General features: G+C 39.1%; 2 protein-coding genes across 5 annotated transcripts in view; both read right to left on the bottom strand.

Moving 5' to 3' along the window:
* Positions 1 to 436: 436 nt before the first annotated feature.
* LOC124380992 (BOLA class I histocompatibility antigen, alpha chain BL3-6-like) lies at positions 437 to 6,379 on the bottom strand. The gene is made up of 8 exons (XM_046842362.1): positions 6,026 to 6,379; positions 4,514 to 4,774; positions 3,690 to 3,959; positions 2,364 to 2,657; positions 2,145 to 2,255; positions 1,949 to 1,981; positions 1,785 to 1,845; positions 437 to 1,656 (listed from the first exon to the last, which is right to left on the bottom strand). Exons 1-8 carry the CDS (start codon positions 6,093 to 6,095, stop codon positions 1,608 to 1,610), a joined length of 1,149 nt encoding a protein of 382 aa, XP_046698318.1. The 5' UTR covers positions 6,096 to 6,379; the 3' UTR covers positions 437 to 1,607.
* Positions 6,380 to 11,261: 4,882 nt separating this feature from the next.
* Positions 11,262 to 16,710, bottom strand: part of LOC124380948 (BOLA class I histocompatibility antigen, alpha chain BL3-6-like) — a 29,143-nt gene continuing 23,694 nt past the window's right edge. For all 4 annotated transcript variants that reach the window (XM_046842289.1, XM_046842290.1, XM_046842287.1 and 1 more), the window contains 3 exons: positions 16,548 to 16,670; positions 14,980 to 15,036; positions 11,262 to 13,462 (listed from right to left, as the gene is read on the bottom strand). In XM_046842289.1, the coding sequence (XP_046698245.1) occupies positions 15,008 to 15,036; positions 16,548 to 16,670 (152 nt within the window). In that variant the 3' untranslated portion in view covers positions 11,262 to 13,462; positions 14,980 to 15,007. The remainder of the gene's footprint in view (positions 13,463 to 14,979; positions 15,037 to 16,547; positions 16,671 to 16,710) is intronic.

Here is a 16,710-nt window from a genome sequence, read left to right as displayed (position 1 = left end):
CCATGCAGTATGCAAAGTAAATACAAAGTCTTTAAAATATATATAAAAATTGTATTTCTGTTAAAAACATTTTTTAATTTAAATTGTAAAAATATGAATATATTGAATATGAAATATGAAATTCCATGTTTCAATAAACATAAAACATTTCTGTGCACGTAAACGTCAGCATTAATAAATCAAATCCCTCACATTTTTACAAAATACAGTCAAGGGTTGATTCCTTAAGTAACCCGAATATAAAAAGTTCACACGGTCGGCACTGCGTTTCCCCACGGACCATTATTACTCACGCACCACCCGTTAAACACTGTAGAGTTCTGGACAGGTAACACAGAATAAAAACATGGACGAATGGGGAGAAAAGAAACAGCAAGAAGATTTATATGGAAGCCCGTTTTCTCTAAATAAAAAGTTGACCTAATTCAGATTTTTATTGTCAGAATTCCAACTGTATTTCTCCCGATTTCAGGCAACGCCACCCCGTCTGTAGTGCCAGAAACTTTACACATTGAAAATGAAATCGGCTACAATTAATAGTATCACCTGATATCAAATCACCTCTGGAGGAGAACAAAACAGATGAAACACAAGAGGCAATGGATAAAGTAATACACACTCTCATTTTGAAGGCACCAGTAACATAGAACATGAAGGACTTCAATTTATATTCACATTGGAATCACAGTAAACAACATCAGTTGAGACGTCTTCAGCAGTTTATACTGTTTCCTCTGCAGGAATGTAAACAAAGTCTTGAAGTAAATATATATTAAGGTCTCACATTATTGATGCCACTCAAATAATGGAGAGATATGATTGTCTCTCTGGAAGATCATTCCAGTCATGTTCCCTTTAGTCAGGAATGATGACTGATGTTTCATTGCTGCTTCAATGCCATAGTAGATTTTATGGCACTTCAGGTGGTAATAATCCACTTAATGTGAGCCCAGAAACAACTGTACCTGAGATGATGAGCTTATTCAAGTACATATACTGATTAAATACACTCTATAAAATGTTCTATAATCAGTAAAAGTGCTTATAGTGCAGTTTAGCTCAGTATTTCTACTGCAATTTTTAAAAATCTAAATTGTCTTAACAACTTAACAAACAAATATAGCACAAAACAAATTGAAATGTATAAATTAGTGCCTACAAATGTATCCCAAATGAACAATTCAGGCAAAACTCTCTGAGATGTTATAAGGAGAAAACCTTGAGAAGAACCAGCCTCAAAAAGGAACCTCGTCCTTAACACTGAATGTCCATTCATTACAGTTCCATCACTCTGAGGTCATTAACTGGCATTTGGTAGATGCCCTCATACAGAGTAAACAAAACAACAATAATCTCATTTATTCACGGAGCAGCTGAAGGTCATGTTCATGAGGTCTTGTTCAAGTACCCAAAACTGGCAGCTTGGAGTGGCAGCAATTTTATTCTTCGGATTAAAGGTCGACCAGGTTCACTCCAGGCCCAGCGGATGGGTTTCAGAGTGTGTAGAAGATCAATGCAGCTCAGCTCTTCAGATCCCCATCTTTTGTTTGGTCCAAGAGAACTTTTCTGCAGTCTGGTGCAGTTTGTTCTGATGTGTTGATGTTGTTCTAGTTGCTATGCCCATTTACCATATTTTTCATCTCCATCTTCTCTCCCCTACAAAAACAGACAGACAGAAAGAGGATGAGCTCTGAGATTTGATGTAAGCACAGACTCTTTTGCTAGATTTTCATTCCAGACACAGATTTTTTTCCAGATTACACTATAAACATCATGTCTTACACTCTCCCACTGCATCATGATCACTTTCTTCTGGTCTACCAGAGGAAGTATCTCCTTCAGGGGCTGTAAAACATTCAAATCATCACAAAGTAAAATCAAAACACTGCAGCACATAAACACTGTAGTGGATTTAAACATCGTTTATGGATCATAAAGTTTCACTTACAGTCACTGGATGGAACAGGAACATGATTATGTCCTGAAACACAGATGATGAACACACAGTTATTATTAAATCTGTAGACTGTGTTTAGTGAGAATCAGATTATTGTTGTGTTTAAAAATATGTAAAATATGCATTAAATGCTTTGTTAGAAATTAAAGTATATATCTGTTCACATCTGTCTCCTTCCTCCACTCACCAGAGTTCTTCTTCTTCCAGATCACAATTCCAGCAACAACAGCAACAAGAACAACGAGAGCCACGACTACACCAATGATGATCCCAATCAGTCCTCCATCTGATCCTCCATCTGATCCTCCATCTGTTAAATGATCACAGAGTGTTTATTATCTGCTGCATCAGTAAATCAGTGTTCACTCTGTAAATGTGTAGATTTATAGGAAAGTGTTTCTCCGACCTCTCAGGATTCGTCTCTCGCTCACAGGCAGCACTAAATCCTTCTCCAAGCTGCTGTGCTCAATCACACAGGTGTAGGTGTGTTTCTGCAGCTCCTCAGCTGAGACATTTAGAATGCATCTCTTCTGGAAGCTTCCATCCTGGTTGGGTAACGTCTCTCTGAGCTCCACGTTCACATGCACGTCCTCTCCGTCCTTCTGCCAGGAGATATTCAGTGCTTTGGGGCAGAAACCTGTAGCATCACACACCACCTCTGGAGAAGCTTCTTTCTGGAACAATGACGTTTCAGGACGAACTGCAGAGACACAAATTTTAAACCACACCATAAGATTTATATATCATTTATAAATAGAAAGGAAAACTTTTTTTATTGCTGGAGGTGATCTGGTCTTTCCTCTAAACCATTGGTCCCCAACCATTTTTGCACCACCGTGTAACGTCGGACAATTTTTAGGTTTGGTGGATAAATACAACAAAATAAAATGATATGACAATAAAAACTGATATTCTTAAAATATAATAATAATAAAAGTGAATCCTCTGTGTTGGTTTTTGTTCATTTTGCTCACTTGTGGGTTTGAATTTATGTATTACGTGTTAGCGGCAGGAGCCCCTTTAAGAAGGTAGCGGATGGAGATAAGACATGTGACCAAGGCATCATGACATACATCAAGAGTGAGTTATAAACAGATGTGGAGGAGAGAATCTGGTAATTTTTCAAAGTTAAACATTGTTCAGAATCAGATAATAAATAAAACGGAAATAATATGTTATGTATTCTTTCTGTGCGGCCCGGTAGCAATTGACCCACGGACCGGTGCCGGTCCGTGGCCCGGGGGGTTGGGGACCACTGGTATAAACAATTAAATAGAAACGTATGTGTTCTGTATATCTTTTACATTAAATGACATTTTACCCTTAATAAAAATATGAATAAATATGTGAAATATTTCAGTGGGGGCAAAATCTCAAACTATGATTGCAGATAAAATGTGTATGATGGAGGTTTACACATTAAAGAATAGAAATATGAATAAATGTGTGAAAGGTGTGTGTGATGTAGAAGGTTATAAAGATGGAGGTTTACACATTAAAGACTGCAGCATTTATTGTGTAGAAATGATTTACACACTGGTTGTGATGAAAACTGTAGTTTATGATGAACATAATTATTATGAAATAAAGGATCAGGTTCACGTGTTAAACAGTTTCATGGTCAGTATCTGTGTGTGTGTGTGTGTGTGTGTGTGTGTGTGTGTGTGTGTGTGTGTGTACTTTGTTTAAAAAAATCTAAATCTACAGTATCAGAGCAGAACACACACTTTACCTTTTCTCTTCAGAGTCTCTCTGCCATAATTCACAAATGTATTTAACAAATCAATACAGTCATGCTCCAGGAAGTTCTTCCAGTATGTAGTGTAACCATTAGAATCCCAGTCGTGTTTGAGGATCTCATCTTGAGGTTTAACTGCAATCCAGGTTCCATTTTCCAGATCCAGACTGATGAAATCTTCTCCATCAAAACCGTACTGATCATATCGTCTAGTGATGCCGCCATTATTAATATCACAGCCGTACATCCTCTGTAGTGTGTGACCTTTTAAAGAGACACACACACACACACACACACACACACACACACACACACACACACACACAATACATAAATATTACTTATTCTAATTTGACATTCTACACTGATAATCTGATCTCCACAATTATTTTCCACTAATGCTCGATCTGATTTGTTTTTTTGTACAAGAAGTAAATGTTGTACATAGACTTTAATTCAGAATTTAATTTAGAATTTAGTCATTTCTCAACCCCTGATTGAAAAGCTGATGGTCCTGGAGGAATGTTGTGTTGTTTCATTATGTTCTGTATAAATCACAATAAAGTCCCCTGACTGCATAAACATTCTACTGTAGATAAACACTAAACGGGTATTTTAATTCTTTGAATCTCTGTAATAAATAACCCAAAAGACCAACAGTGTGTGTGTGTGTGTGTGTGTGTGTGTGTGTGTGTGTGTGTGTGTGTGTTTATAAGAGTCTGTCACTGTAAGTTCACTTATAATAGTCTTCTAGTAACAGGCATGATATCATTAATACCAATAGCAATACTATTAAATATAGAAATGTTTATTCTCACCTCTACTGTCATTAAACTGATTGTTTATTTTTGTGAAGATGTTGTTAAAGTTATCATGATGTCCCTCCATGTTCTGTGATTCACTCTTCCAGTAATCTTCACTCTTACTGTTCTTTATCCAGTTCTCTGGGATCAGCGTCATGTTACTGCTACTGTAGGACATAAACTGCTTTCCATCCAGCAGACCCACAGCAGTGAACTCTGGGAAACCAGTATATTGGGGCGTGAGCGTGGTGTAGTGGTACTCCAGAGAATGTGCATCTGTAAATACAATAAACACAGTTTTAATTAGTTTTGTTAAATTATTAATCATAGAGCAAAACTTCAGAAAAACACAATCCTGAGATTCGAATCTCACACTTTCATTAAAGACTTCAAGATTGTAACATGAAGAAATGTAACATGAAGATTATTTTAGACCAGTGAACATGCCATTTAAGGTGATCAGATATAGAGATAGTACATGTATTGTAAATTTTGTATATGTTAATATTAACATGGCCTTTTTTATTTTAACACTAACACACATTCCTATGAAAACACTAACTCTCCCTCTGCCCACAGAGAAGCCAACAAACCCTTTAGTGTCTAATCTACAGGTCCTGACATGAAGCCTGAAGCCTACCAAGGTCGGGGAGCTGAAGTATCTGTGTCCAGCGACTGTTCTGGTGATGACTAGTGATCAGTCACAGTGGATTCACGCAAACAGAATCAAACCAGTGGCTTCTTAGACTGGGCACTAAATGGTCTGATTGTTTACAATTGCACTATTATAACTTTTGCATATACTGTATATAATTCTTTTTTTTGCAACCACCATATTATTTGGCACATATGTATATAAAAAAAATTATAGAACATAGATGTCCTGTATTGCACTATTAATGATACATTGTACTCATTGTATATAAACTGCTTTCCATGTATCCATGTATATATCATAGCCTTGTAATCTGTACATATAGAACAATTAAATGAAATCAAGTTTTTCCTCGCCACTAGTTCACTCATCACAAATTACACCTTTAAAGAACATCTTATTCATTCTTTATCACGACATTATTGGTGTAAAGCTGACTGATGTTAATGGTCTTTCACACCATCCTCACTTTGTACACAGGAACACTGCTATAATAAAAACAGGGTTTGGACCCACATACAGGTGTGATGGTCAGGTGTCCACAAACTTTTGGCAGTACAGTGTATGTAACTCTATACAGATCCTGCTCTTATTGAAACGGTGTTTACACGCAACCAGAAACCATTCATTTACAATGAGGGTCGACTTCTTCAGGGTGTAGTTCACCGTGGCTTTACAAATGGCAGCCATGATGCCTTCCGACTGCTGGCTGCCACTTGATGGCAGTTCATTATCAGCGCACCCTAATCATAACCCACACATCATAACCCACACTCACACACACACACAAACACACACACACACACCAGAACACACACATCATGAACCATCCAACCAACCACTGAAACAAACAAACAAACAACCGATCTTACCTACAAATACTTGAAGACAACCAAATGTAAGAAAGAATAATAAGAAGTTCTTCAGGTCGGTCAGGTTCATACTGTAGTGTAGAGATTTCCAGGAACCTGATGGAGAACTTGTGATGTAGGAAAAGTTTTTTTCGAATGCAAAACAGTTCCTTCAGCTGAACCTCCCGCAGGATTTAGTGTTTTCAGGGCCGCAGTTCATCAAGAGAGAGAGAGAGAGAGTGTGTGTGTGTGTGTGTGTGTGTGTGTAGCACCCGTCAAAAGCAAATAAAATAATAAATAATGTAATTAATAATAAAATTAATGCTCCTGAACCCCGAACCCTGTCAGATCCATATTTTTTCCTTCACCCCGAGGAGAGATCAGATCCATGTCCCCGCTTCCGGGATTTAAAATCGAAAGTAAAAAAGAATCTGGAATTTTCCATCTGCGTCACTGGTTTCTATGCAGAATGAATGAATTCAGGTTTACAGACCGGATGGAGGCGTTACAAAGTAATAATCCATAAAAACACAGTTTTCCTCAGGAGAGGATTCAGTATTGTTGCACTTTTCCTCTTTTTCCTTTTTTATCAGCAGAATTATTGTTCACACTAAAATGTAATGAGATATAAAGTAATAACTTCATCACACACCCTGAACATTTTTAACTTTTTATCCAATACAACAATAATTCTTTATATTTATATTTACACACACACACACACACACACACACACACACACACACACACACACTTGAGGCTTGACCCATCTTAACATTGTGACCAATGAAAAACCACTGAAAAAAACAATGAAACCAATGAAAAAAAAACCACAAAAGCCGATGTGTTTTATAGACTTGGCTAAAAAAAGTTATCCCTAATCCTGGTTTTTATTTTTTATAATTTTTTTATTGCGAACTTCTGTGTTCTTGCATCATTATTGTCATTTCAACTATTTAATTGGGTCACATGTATAACATTTTACTTCACACAGAAATTTTCCAGAATAACTCTAGTATAAGTGAAAGTCAAACGGTATAAAAAGAGATGTTTTTGTTCATGATTTTGTAAATCCAGATTGAAAATGATGGTAATTTAGTAACTCTAAGTAAGAAATTCTATGTTTGTAAGTAATTCTCCTGTGATAGGGGGCTTCTGCCAAATCCTGGCTATATTCAACACAGTTATTGGAAATAATGTACAAGACTTAACTCAAACTATAAGCGTGTTGTTTATTACATCATAGAAAACGCAGTTGGAGCTCACATGGAATGATGCACCATGCACGAGATCATGACAAAATTCATCTTCTCAAACTTCATCGTGTAAAGAAACCATCTTTATGAATCCATTATAATAAGTGGATGTGGCGTGAAGTTCCAAAGTCTTGTTCTTAATGGTTTTAATGGTTTTCGTCATGGTGTTGCCGTGTCCAGTGTAGACATTGTGTTAGTTCACCAAAAATTCAATTTCTGTCATTAATAATTTACCCTCATTTAGTCCTAAACCTGTAAGACTTTTGTTTGGCCTCAGAACACAAATTAAGATTTTGTTTAATGAAATCTGAGGGTATCTGATCCACACATAAGCAGCAAAGACTCTGCATCTTTTGAGGTCCAGAATGGTATTAAAAGATAGTGATAAAATGGTCAGCGTGACTACAGTGGTTCAACATTAATATTAGAAAATAATGAATACTTTTTGTGCAAAAACTACACAACAATTTATTCAACAATATCTAGTGATGGGTGATTTCAGGAATAACTGATTTATGAAACTTCGATGCTTTTTGAATCTTTTGTTTTCAAATTAGCGGCCTTCTCGAGATATTGTTGGACATGACTTAGTTTAGTGGGAAAGGGCAGTAAATCTTTGCATTGTGAGCAAATAGATTTTGATTTGATTTTTGATTTCAGGATCATTGACTGTAGCATTAATCAGTATAATTCAATACACAGTTCTTTATGATTATTATGATTAATGACCGCCTTACTGACAGTCATCATTCACTTGCATTCTGTAAATGATAAATTATGCAAATGAAATGTAAATTATTGAATTAATTAATCATTAATGAAAGAATATGCAAACTTTTATTGTGTGTATATATATATATCTGATTGTTGAACTGTGAATTGTCAGACTATGTTTGAAGTTGTTTGATGTCATTATTTTAGTTTTTTGGTGTTTTGCAAATGGACAATTTTTTTTTTTGCTCTGCGAGGGTACTATTGCTGAGAATGTTGACATTTTGTCGTGAGCATCTTCTGAATTAAACAAATATTAACATCCTAATGTTAAAATGTTAATGAATCAAACTGATTGTTAAAGTTGTTAAAATGCGCTTATTTTCCATTGTTTCAGGTTATTTATTGTCATTTTATTTGTATTTTATTTAAATTTAATTTGTATTTGTACTTTTTTCAAGTGTATTGTTTGTTTGAAAAAATGTAATGCTGATTACAATATTTTTTGATTTAAGGAATATGTTGACATTGTTGACATTTTTACATTGTTGAAAGGTGGGCGGTCCATCCAGTGTTTCCACTTACGTGTTTAATGGTGTTTTAATGTTTTAATCATTCTAAAGAACAGAATCAAACCCTTTACATGTTAAAAGGTTAAAAGTGATACATCTTTAGTTTTTATTATTTATTATTATTGATTTTGACATTTTTCCAGGATTTCCTTATTTTTATTATATTGACTGTCATTTATATTCATTTTATTTATTATTTTTTTCCTGTATGACTATTTTTTGACCTTGTATGTATTTCTTTGAACATTCAGTAAAATAAACAAAACTTGAAGCCTGCATTTAGTTCACATAACATAATTTATTGTGACACCTCAAAAAGTCTTTTTAACTAAAAAACTGTGTTAACTGAACAACAAAAAGACCTGTGACTTTACTCAGTGATTTTGGTAGAGTGAATATATATATATATATATATATATATATGTGACACAGTACACAGTGAAATGAAACAACGTTCCTCCAGAACCCTGGTGCTCCATACTACTACAACAATCACAGAAACAGAAAACACAGGGCTAAGGACTAGTAAGTGTCCTCGCCACATAAAGTGCATGTGTGCAACCTGGTGCAAACAGTGCAAAGACAACACAAGACCGTGCAAGTCATATACACAAAACACAAAATAAAAAAAAAACTCTGCCAGTAAACCTGTTGTAAAGAGATGTAAAGAAAACAGTAACAAAATGTAAACAAAAAGCTGTGCAAAAGAGCAAATAGCAGCAATCCAGAAAAGATGTGCAAAAACGGCATGTAAACAGTTTATGGTAATGAAGTGATATAATATGAGGAGGTGCTGAAGACACGGTTGTGTGAAGTGAGTATGTGTGTGTTGAGTCCGGGTTGTACAGATCAGTCACACAGGTGTGTGTGTGTCAGTTCAGTTCAGTTCTGTATTGAGGAGCCTGATGGCTTGAGGACAGAAACTGTTACACTATTTGGATGTGAGGCCGAATGCATCAGAACTGCTTCCTGATGGCATGAGGGTGAAGAGTATGTGTGAGGGGTGTGTGTGAGGGATGTGTGGGGTCATCCACAATGCTGTTGGCTTTGTAGATGCAGAGTGTGGTGTAAATCTCCATGATAGAGGGGAGAGAGACTCAGATGATCTTGTGATCAGAGACGGTGCAGTTCCCAAACCAGGCAGTGATGCAGCTGCTCAGGATGCTCTCAATGGTCCCTCTGTAGAATGTGGTAATGATGGGGGGAGGGAGATGGGCTTTCCTCAGCCTTCTGAGGAAATAGAGATGCTGCTGGACTTTCTTGGAGATGGAGCTGGTGTTGAGTGACCAGGTGATTGAGTGACTCCACTAATGTGGTGATTAAAAGTAAATAATGTTCTTTATAAGTAAGTTTGTCCCTGAAGAGCAAGCCGGTGGCGACTGTGGCAAGGAAAAACTCCCCGAGATGGCATAAGGAAGAAACCTTGAGAGGAACCAGACTCAAGAGGGAACCCATCCTCATCTGGGTTGCACCGAGTGTCTATTTATAGCAGATATACGATGGTGCGGGGTGCAGTAATGGAGATCAGAAGCAAACTGTAGTCCTGAGTCAATGTAGCAGACTGTTGACATTAACTACAGTCCAATCCATCCTAAGAGATCTCGATCTTACTCCGGAATTTCATGGAACCAACCAAGGCATTGATGAGAAACCGTCCCAAGCTGCACAGAGTGGCCTCCAGTCAAAGAGAACACTATCCAGAGGCAGGCCTGGACGAAGTGGGAGGATCCACGGAGGGGAGAGGGGCAGGAACAGTGGTCACTGGAACCTCAGGAGCATGTTCAACTCGACCAAGAGAGAGAGAGGGAGAGAAGAGGGTGACAGGAAGAGAAGGATATAGATTATTATGTGTCTTTACTGTGGTATGAAAGTTAATGTCAATGTGCAGTTTGGACTCCGGCAAAACTCGCTATGGCAGCATAAATTAAAGGGAGAAGCAGAAGGTAACACAGACATGAGGATCTCTGGGATAGGAGACGACCCACCACACCACCGTCAACAAACCTGAGTGAACGTGTGAGTGTGAGGAGACGACAGCATACAATTATCCCAGTTCACCAAACACTCTATATCAGGGGTCAAACTCAATTGCACATCGGGCCAAAACTCAAAGCACACTTTAGGTCACGGGCCAAACAGGAAAAACATTTATGAACACACTAAAACAATGTTTTTTTAACATAAATATAAATAAAATAGACAGCAATATTATTCCAGAATAAATAAACTTAATATTTGCTTCAAAAAAACCCTGAACAAATCAATCCAAATTGTGCTTTTAAGTAAACGTTAAAATAACAACAAATCAAAACAATCAGATTTCTTTGCTTTTATGCCATTTGTAAAAAATAATAAACTTTAAATAACTTAAAATATTCTACTCTCCATAAAAATATCTCCTGTCAAACACCAGACGTCTCACAGCTTCATCATGCAGCTCTTCAGAAACTCTCCCTCAGTAAATAACCGGCTGATATGACTCTGATTTCTCCTCTGTTTTCACACCAGCTTCACTTTGTGATTTTGTTCTGGTGAAAAACATCTGCTGAAATGTCAGATTCTTCTTTAACTCTTCTACTTCCTGTATCTTCTGCTCTGCATTCAAGTTTTTCAGCTTCTCCTGATGTTTTGTCTCATAGTTTAGTCTTAGATTCAATTCCTTAATTACAGCCACATTCGCTCCACTAATAAGACAGATCTGCTCCTTTACCTCACAAACACCTACTGACTAAAGACTCCACTAAATAAATACGTTTTCAACCTCGACTTGAACACTGAGACCCAAACACTGATTGGAAGGTTGTTCCATAACTGTTGGATTTATAAGAGAAACATCTGCCCCCTACTGTAGTTTTCAAGGTAGGTTTTGTTTGATCTAAGTAGGCATGGAGGATTATATTGGTACAAAAGTTCACTCAAATACTGCAGTGCAAGACCGTCAAGTGCTTTATAGTGCGTCCGGAACTCTGTCGCTCAGCCACGTCTCAGTGAACACAAAGACGCAGCAGTGCCTGTACTCACGCCGAATAGCTTGTTCGAGTTTTTTGGATTTATAATAGGTAATAACAGCACTACATTATAAACATTTGAAATACAGTTATATTGTCATGCAGCGATGAACGGAGGCAGAAACCGGAGTAGAGATATGTATGTTTAATGAAGAAGAGAGAATTACACAAACACACACACACAGAGACCGAGAGAGAGATATTCGTGGTACGCCCTGGACGTCCTTGGTCCTTGGTCACTGACTGAACTCCACCGAGGCGACGCCGGAAGACGTCCTTGGTGGAGTCCAGAGACCGAGCGACGCCCTCATAGGCGTGATATGATCTTCCTAGGAGCTCAAGGGCGAGACATCGCCTTCTGGGGAACCTGAAAGCAAGACGTCGCCTTGGGTGGAGCTCGGTTGCGTGACGTTGTCTTGCGAGGGACTCGGAGGCGATACATTGCCGTCAGAGGAGCTCAGGAGCGAGATATCGCCCTTGGAGGAGCTCGGTAGCGTGACGTTGCCTTGAGAGGGACTCAGAGGCGATACGTTGCCGTCAGAGGAGCTCGGTACTGTCATGCCCAGTGGTGGTACGACCGCCTTCTCACAGTCTGGCTGCGGTACGACGTCCCTTTCGCGGCTAGACGGCGGTACAAAGTCCTCTTTGCAGTCAAGCGGTAATGTCCTGGAAACTCTATAGCGGAGCGCTTGAGTGAGAGTGAGTCCCCAGACAGTAGAGAGATGTGTAGTGCAATCTTGGCTCTTTCAGTGAGGTAAGAGAATGAATACAGATCCAGATATAAGCCGCTTCTCCCCTTGCATCAGCCGGTCTTGCCATTATAGACCCGATCACGTAGTACCCATGGTGGTGATCCGATCATGTTCTTTCTTTGGTCTGTTATTCTGTCATGCAGCTATGATCGGAGGCAAGTCCATAGAAACCCAGACCAAGAGAGAGATATCAGTGGTATGCCCTGGAGAGGAGAGGTCCACACAATCCAGGAACGAATGCACGGGAGGAAAAGGGGTAATCCGGGGTGCGCTTTGGGAGAAAGCGCGACCGCAGAGAGAATGTAGAGTCCGGAACAGAAGGAACGCATAGATCCCTATGCGTTCCTTCCAACGCATAGACCAACACGTACACATACAAACAATAACGGACCAGGAGTGAGTGTGAGTGAGGGGTTTATGTAGGAGCCGGGGATGAGTGATAAATGAGCCCCAGGTGTGTACAATTGAAGCCGGGAGCTTCAGAGGAACGGAGGCATGACAGTCGCCAAAGGGGGCGTGGCAGGTGGATTCCTGACATATATTATCTATACTCTCATGTAATCTTATACTCTTTTATTTGCTGTAAACTTTACCATTATATAGTAAATATAGTTAGTTTTAAATTTGTGTATTAAACCCCAAGTAGGAAAGAGCAACATTTTCCCAGATGCACATTTTTTTTCACTCTGATTTATATATTATATATTTTTGCAGCATTGCATAGTGTTATCGCTTAATAAAACTTTCTTTCTGCTTCTCCTATTAGGGGAGGGGTCGCCACAGTGGATCTTCCGCACTTTTGATTTGGTACATGTTCTTCGCTGGATGCCCTTCCTAACGCAACCCTCCCCAATTTATCCAGGCTTGGGACCGGCACTGAGAGTGGCTGAGGATGGTTCCTTGACCGGGGACCGAACCCGGGTCGCAGCGGTGAGAGCGCTGCATCTTAACCACTAGACCACCAGGGTACCTAAGTGTTATTGCTTAATACAATATGTAAAATCATGGAAAGCTGAGCCAGGAACCTGAGCACACTGAGTGCGAGCAAAGCCGAGTCGGGAACCGGAACGCGTTGACGCGAGCAAACCTGAGCCAGGAACCGGAGCAAGAGCAGAGCATAAATCCGTAATGCTGAGGGAAGAATCGGGAAAAAGGCAGTCTATAACAGAAAGGGGAACAGGGAAAAAAGCTTTTGTTAGGGAACAAAAACTTTCATTAATTGTACAAATTACATAATTTAGTACATTCAGGTGATCAACTGCCTTTATTTTATTAACTATGTAATACCGTGAGCAACTAAAGCAGCTACCGCTAACACTGCTTTTCGGTGGCTGGTCTCATAGTCACAATACATGGAACATTGACACACCCAGAGGGTCAAAGTAACATTTTGGTACAAGTGCCAGCATCAATACAGTTGCACAGGTAGAAATACTACCTGTCAGAAGATAGCTATTTAAAAAAAGACATAATAAATAAAAGAATAATACTTAACACAGGGGATGTTCTTCAATTAATCACATTATTGGCCTTTTCAGTTCAGCTACTGCGTGTTTGGCTCAAACTGGTCTGAATTTAAAAAATGCTAATACTGTCTCCTTTTAGGAACTCGAGCTGCGTTCATCAACTCTTTGGGAACACTTCCGCCTTGTCCAAGCTCCGAATCATGTGTGCAAGGCTTCCAATGCAAAGCGCAGTGTCACTGGCCGGTTGATGTCATGACCAGGAAGCTATAAAAGCACATGGAGTGAAGCCAGCTTCTGTTTCATCAAAAAGTGCTCTAGGTCTGTTTGTTTGAATGATAAGTGGTACCCACAGCCTATGTGTAGCTTGCCTGGGAGCGGAGCATGCTACGTCGTTTCTCCAGGGGGTTGACTGCGCAGATTGCTCTTGCATATCTATATGGACGATCCGCTTCCGGTGGGCACTCTTCAAGGAGGGCGCCCCCGCTCCTCGCAGTTCTGGCCCCGCTCTCACTGAGGCGGAGTGGCGCACTAATTCCTAGGTTCGGATTCCAGATGGACTTGGCAGAGGGATTCAAGACGGGCTTGTCCCTTTTCCATCCTCACCTGCCTTGTCCAGCAATCGCTTGCAGGTTTTGGAAGCATGCCTTTCAGCAGTTTCTTCCCCTTGCGACAAGAGCATTCAGCTCCGCCTCTGCTAGGCTTCAAGGAGCTATTGGAGGTTGTGACCCATGCCATAGCCAAACTTGATATAGATTGGCCAGCCAATGAGCAGAAATTTCGCCTGTCCAGCAAGCTCGACGAGGCAGGGACTCTCATTCCCAAAGTGTAGATCAAGTTCCTAAAAGGGAACTTCTCCAGGTTACATATGTAACCATAGTTCACTAAGATGCTGCGTCTCCAGGCCTCACGGCCGGCATCCCTGCACTGCTTCCTCCTCCTTTCAGAAGCTGGCGCCGGCTTCACTCCATGTGCTTTTACCTGCCAGTGACGCCGCGCTTTACATTGGATGGATTACACAGGTGATTCAGAGCATGGACAACACGGACGCATTCATAAAAAAGCGTTGTTGACGCTTTCAGAAACTTGAGCTGCATCAACAACTTAATGATCCTTCACCAGCACTGAGAATTATGAAATCCTGGTAGATCCTTGTAAGAAAAAAAATCCTTTATCAAAACACTGGAAAAAATAAAACAAAAAAATTACACACCAACATTGGAATAATGTGTGTGCGCTCATTAGGTCCGCTCCCTTGGCATCTGTGGTACTAGAAATACACACACAGAGAAGCATGATCAGTTCTGAGTTAAGTTTTGATGGTTGCACAAGCTTTTCTTGCATAACATAACACTAGGTGTTTTGTGGAACTGGTCTTAAAAATACTACATTGAATTTGACACACTCACTGTTCATACTGGTATCTATTCAGCTAATCATGTGGGAGTAGCAAAGTGCATAAAATGACACAGATACAGGCCAAGACTTTCAGATAATGTTCTTATTAAACATAAGTGTGATCTCTAACTTAAAGCATGGTTTCTGGTGTTAGAGACCATGCTTCAGATCATCATCTGAAGATGAAGATCTGAAGCATGGTCTCTGGCACCAGAAAGCAGATTCTCACATAGACACACACACACACACACACACACACACACACACACACACACACACACACACACACACACACACATCCCACCCTTTTCTGCTGGATTAAACTCTAACAGAATTACTGACTTTCATTTTAATATTTTTTGTCCATGAATAAATTATTCCCAACAATGTATTCTCTTAAGTTCATAGCATTTTGTGAGTGTAAATTTTGATTTACTGTTGATTTAACCTTGTTGTTTTAACCAATCCTACTGCGACTTGCTCACTTTAAAGCTTGCTAGCATGCGTCCAAACATGTTAAAAATTTCCCGCCTTTTGATTGGACGGTCAGAGAGCGCACTTGTCAGGGCTCACAAACTGCATCTGCTGCAAACTGCACAATCTTAAAAATATATTCATGTGGATTGAATAGCTATTTGTTTCGTTCCACAATGACTGATAGGAGAAGAAATTGATCTGGTCACAGATGCATTTTCTAAAGGCATTTACAAGTAAAGCTGGACTTTTTGAGGAAAAATCAACCAAAACACTAGTTCAAAACAGTTAAACTTTTTAGTGAACAATTTACACTTTTGCGTTTCTGTAGCATTTGCCATAATTACACAATTACAGTTACATTACACACAGCATCATGCACTATAGCATTTGCACTAACCGATCACATCATCCAACATCTGTATTTTCTGATATTTTGTTAATAACAGACATCAATAATTCATTCACTGGAATATCACTACCTCATTCTCACATGATTTACATGCTTGTATTCATCTTTTAATTACACAATATGAACAAAAGTATGTGGACACCTGACATTCACACCAATATTGTGCTTGTTGAACATTCCATTCCGGAGGTATTCTCCGTATGCTGTTATAATAACCTCAGCTCTTCTGTGAAGTATTTTGGACAGATTTTTGAGGCATGGATGTAGGGGCTGTAGACCATTCATTTACAAGAGCATTAGTGAGAGCAGGTACTAAAGGCAAACATATGACTGGTATGGCCAGGTGTCCACATACTTTTGGCATACAAAGTTGTATTAATTTGCTTTATGTGCAGTATCATATATATATATATTTATGTTGCCTGCATTTTGGCCTAGTATCTAAATATGCAAATCTGTTTTCTGAAAAAACACAACTGCCTCTTTTTATTTCTCACCTGAGTTCCTTTTCTTCCAGATAGCAGCAAATCCAACAAGACTGGACAAATGATACCAATTCGTCCTGCACCTGTTAATCATAACAGGGTCCTCATTATTGGAGGAAGAATCTCCTTCAGAGGCTGTAAAACACAAATCATCACAAAGTGAAATCAAAACACT

Source organism: Silurus meridionalis, chromosome 27, assembly GCF_014805685.1.
Source record: "Silurus meridionalis isolate SWU-2019-XX chromosome 27, ASM1480568v1, whole genome shotgun sequence".
NCBI classification, from domain to species: domain Eukaryota; kingdom Metazoa; phylum Chordata; class Actinopteri; order Siluriformes; family Siluridae; genus Silurus; species Silurus meridionalis.
The sequence above is the reverse complement of the archived record's forward strand: the minus strand, read 5'-3'. Positions and strand labels throughout refer to the sequence as shown.

Bases quoted from the DNA above. Each gene is read 5' to 3' on its own strand.
- LOC124380992 (XM_046842362.1), bottom strand. From the start codon at position 6,095: ATGAACCTGACCGACCTGAAGAACTTCTTATTATTCTTTCTTACATTT. The intron at 2,256-2,363 runs GTCGGAGAAACA...ATGGAGGATCAG, and splicing joins CGAGAGACGAATCCTGAGAG to ATGGAGGATCAGATGGAGGA. The intron at 1,982-2,144 runs GTGAGTGGAGGA...TCTGTGTTTCAG, and splicing joins CTGGAAGAAGAAGAACTCTG to GACATAATCATGTTCCTGTT.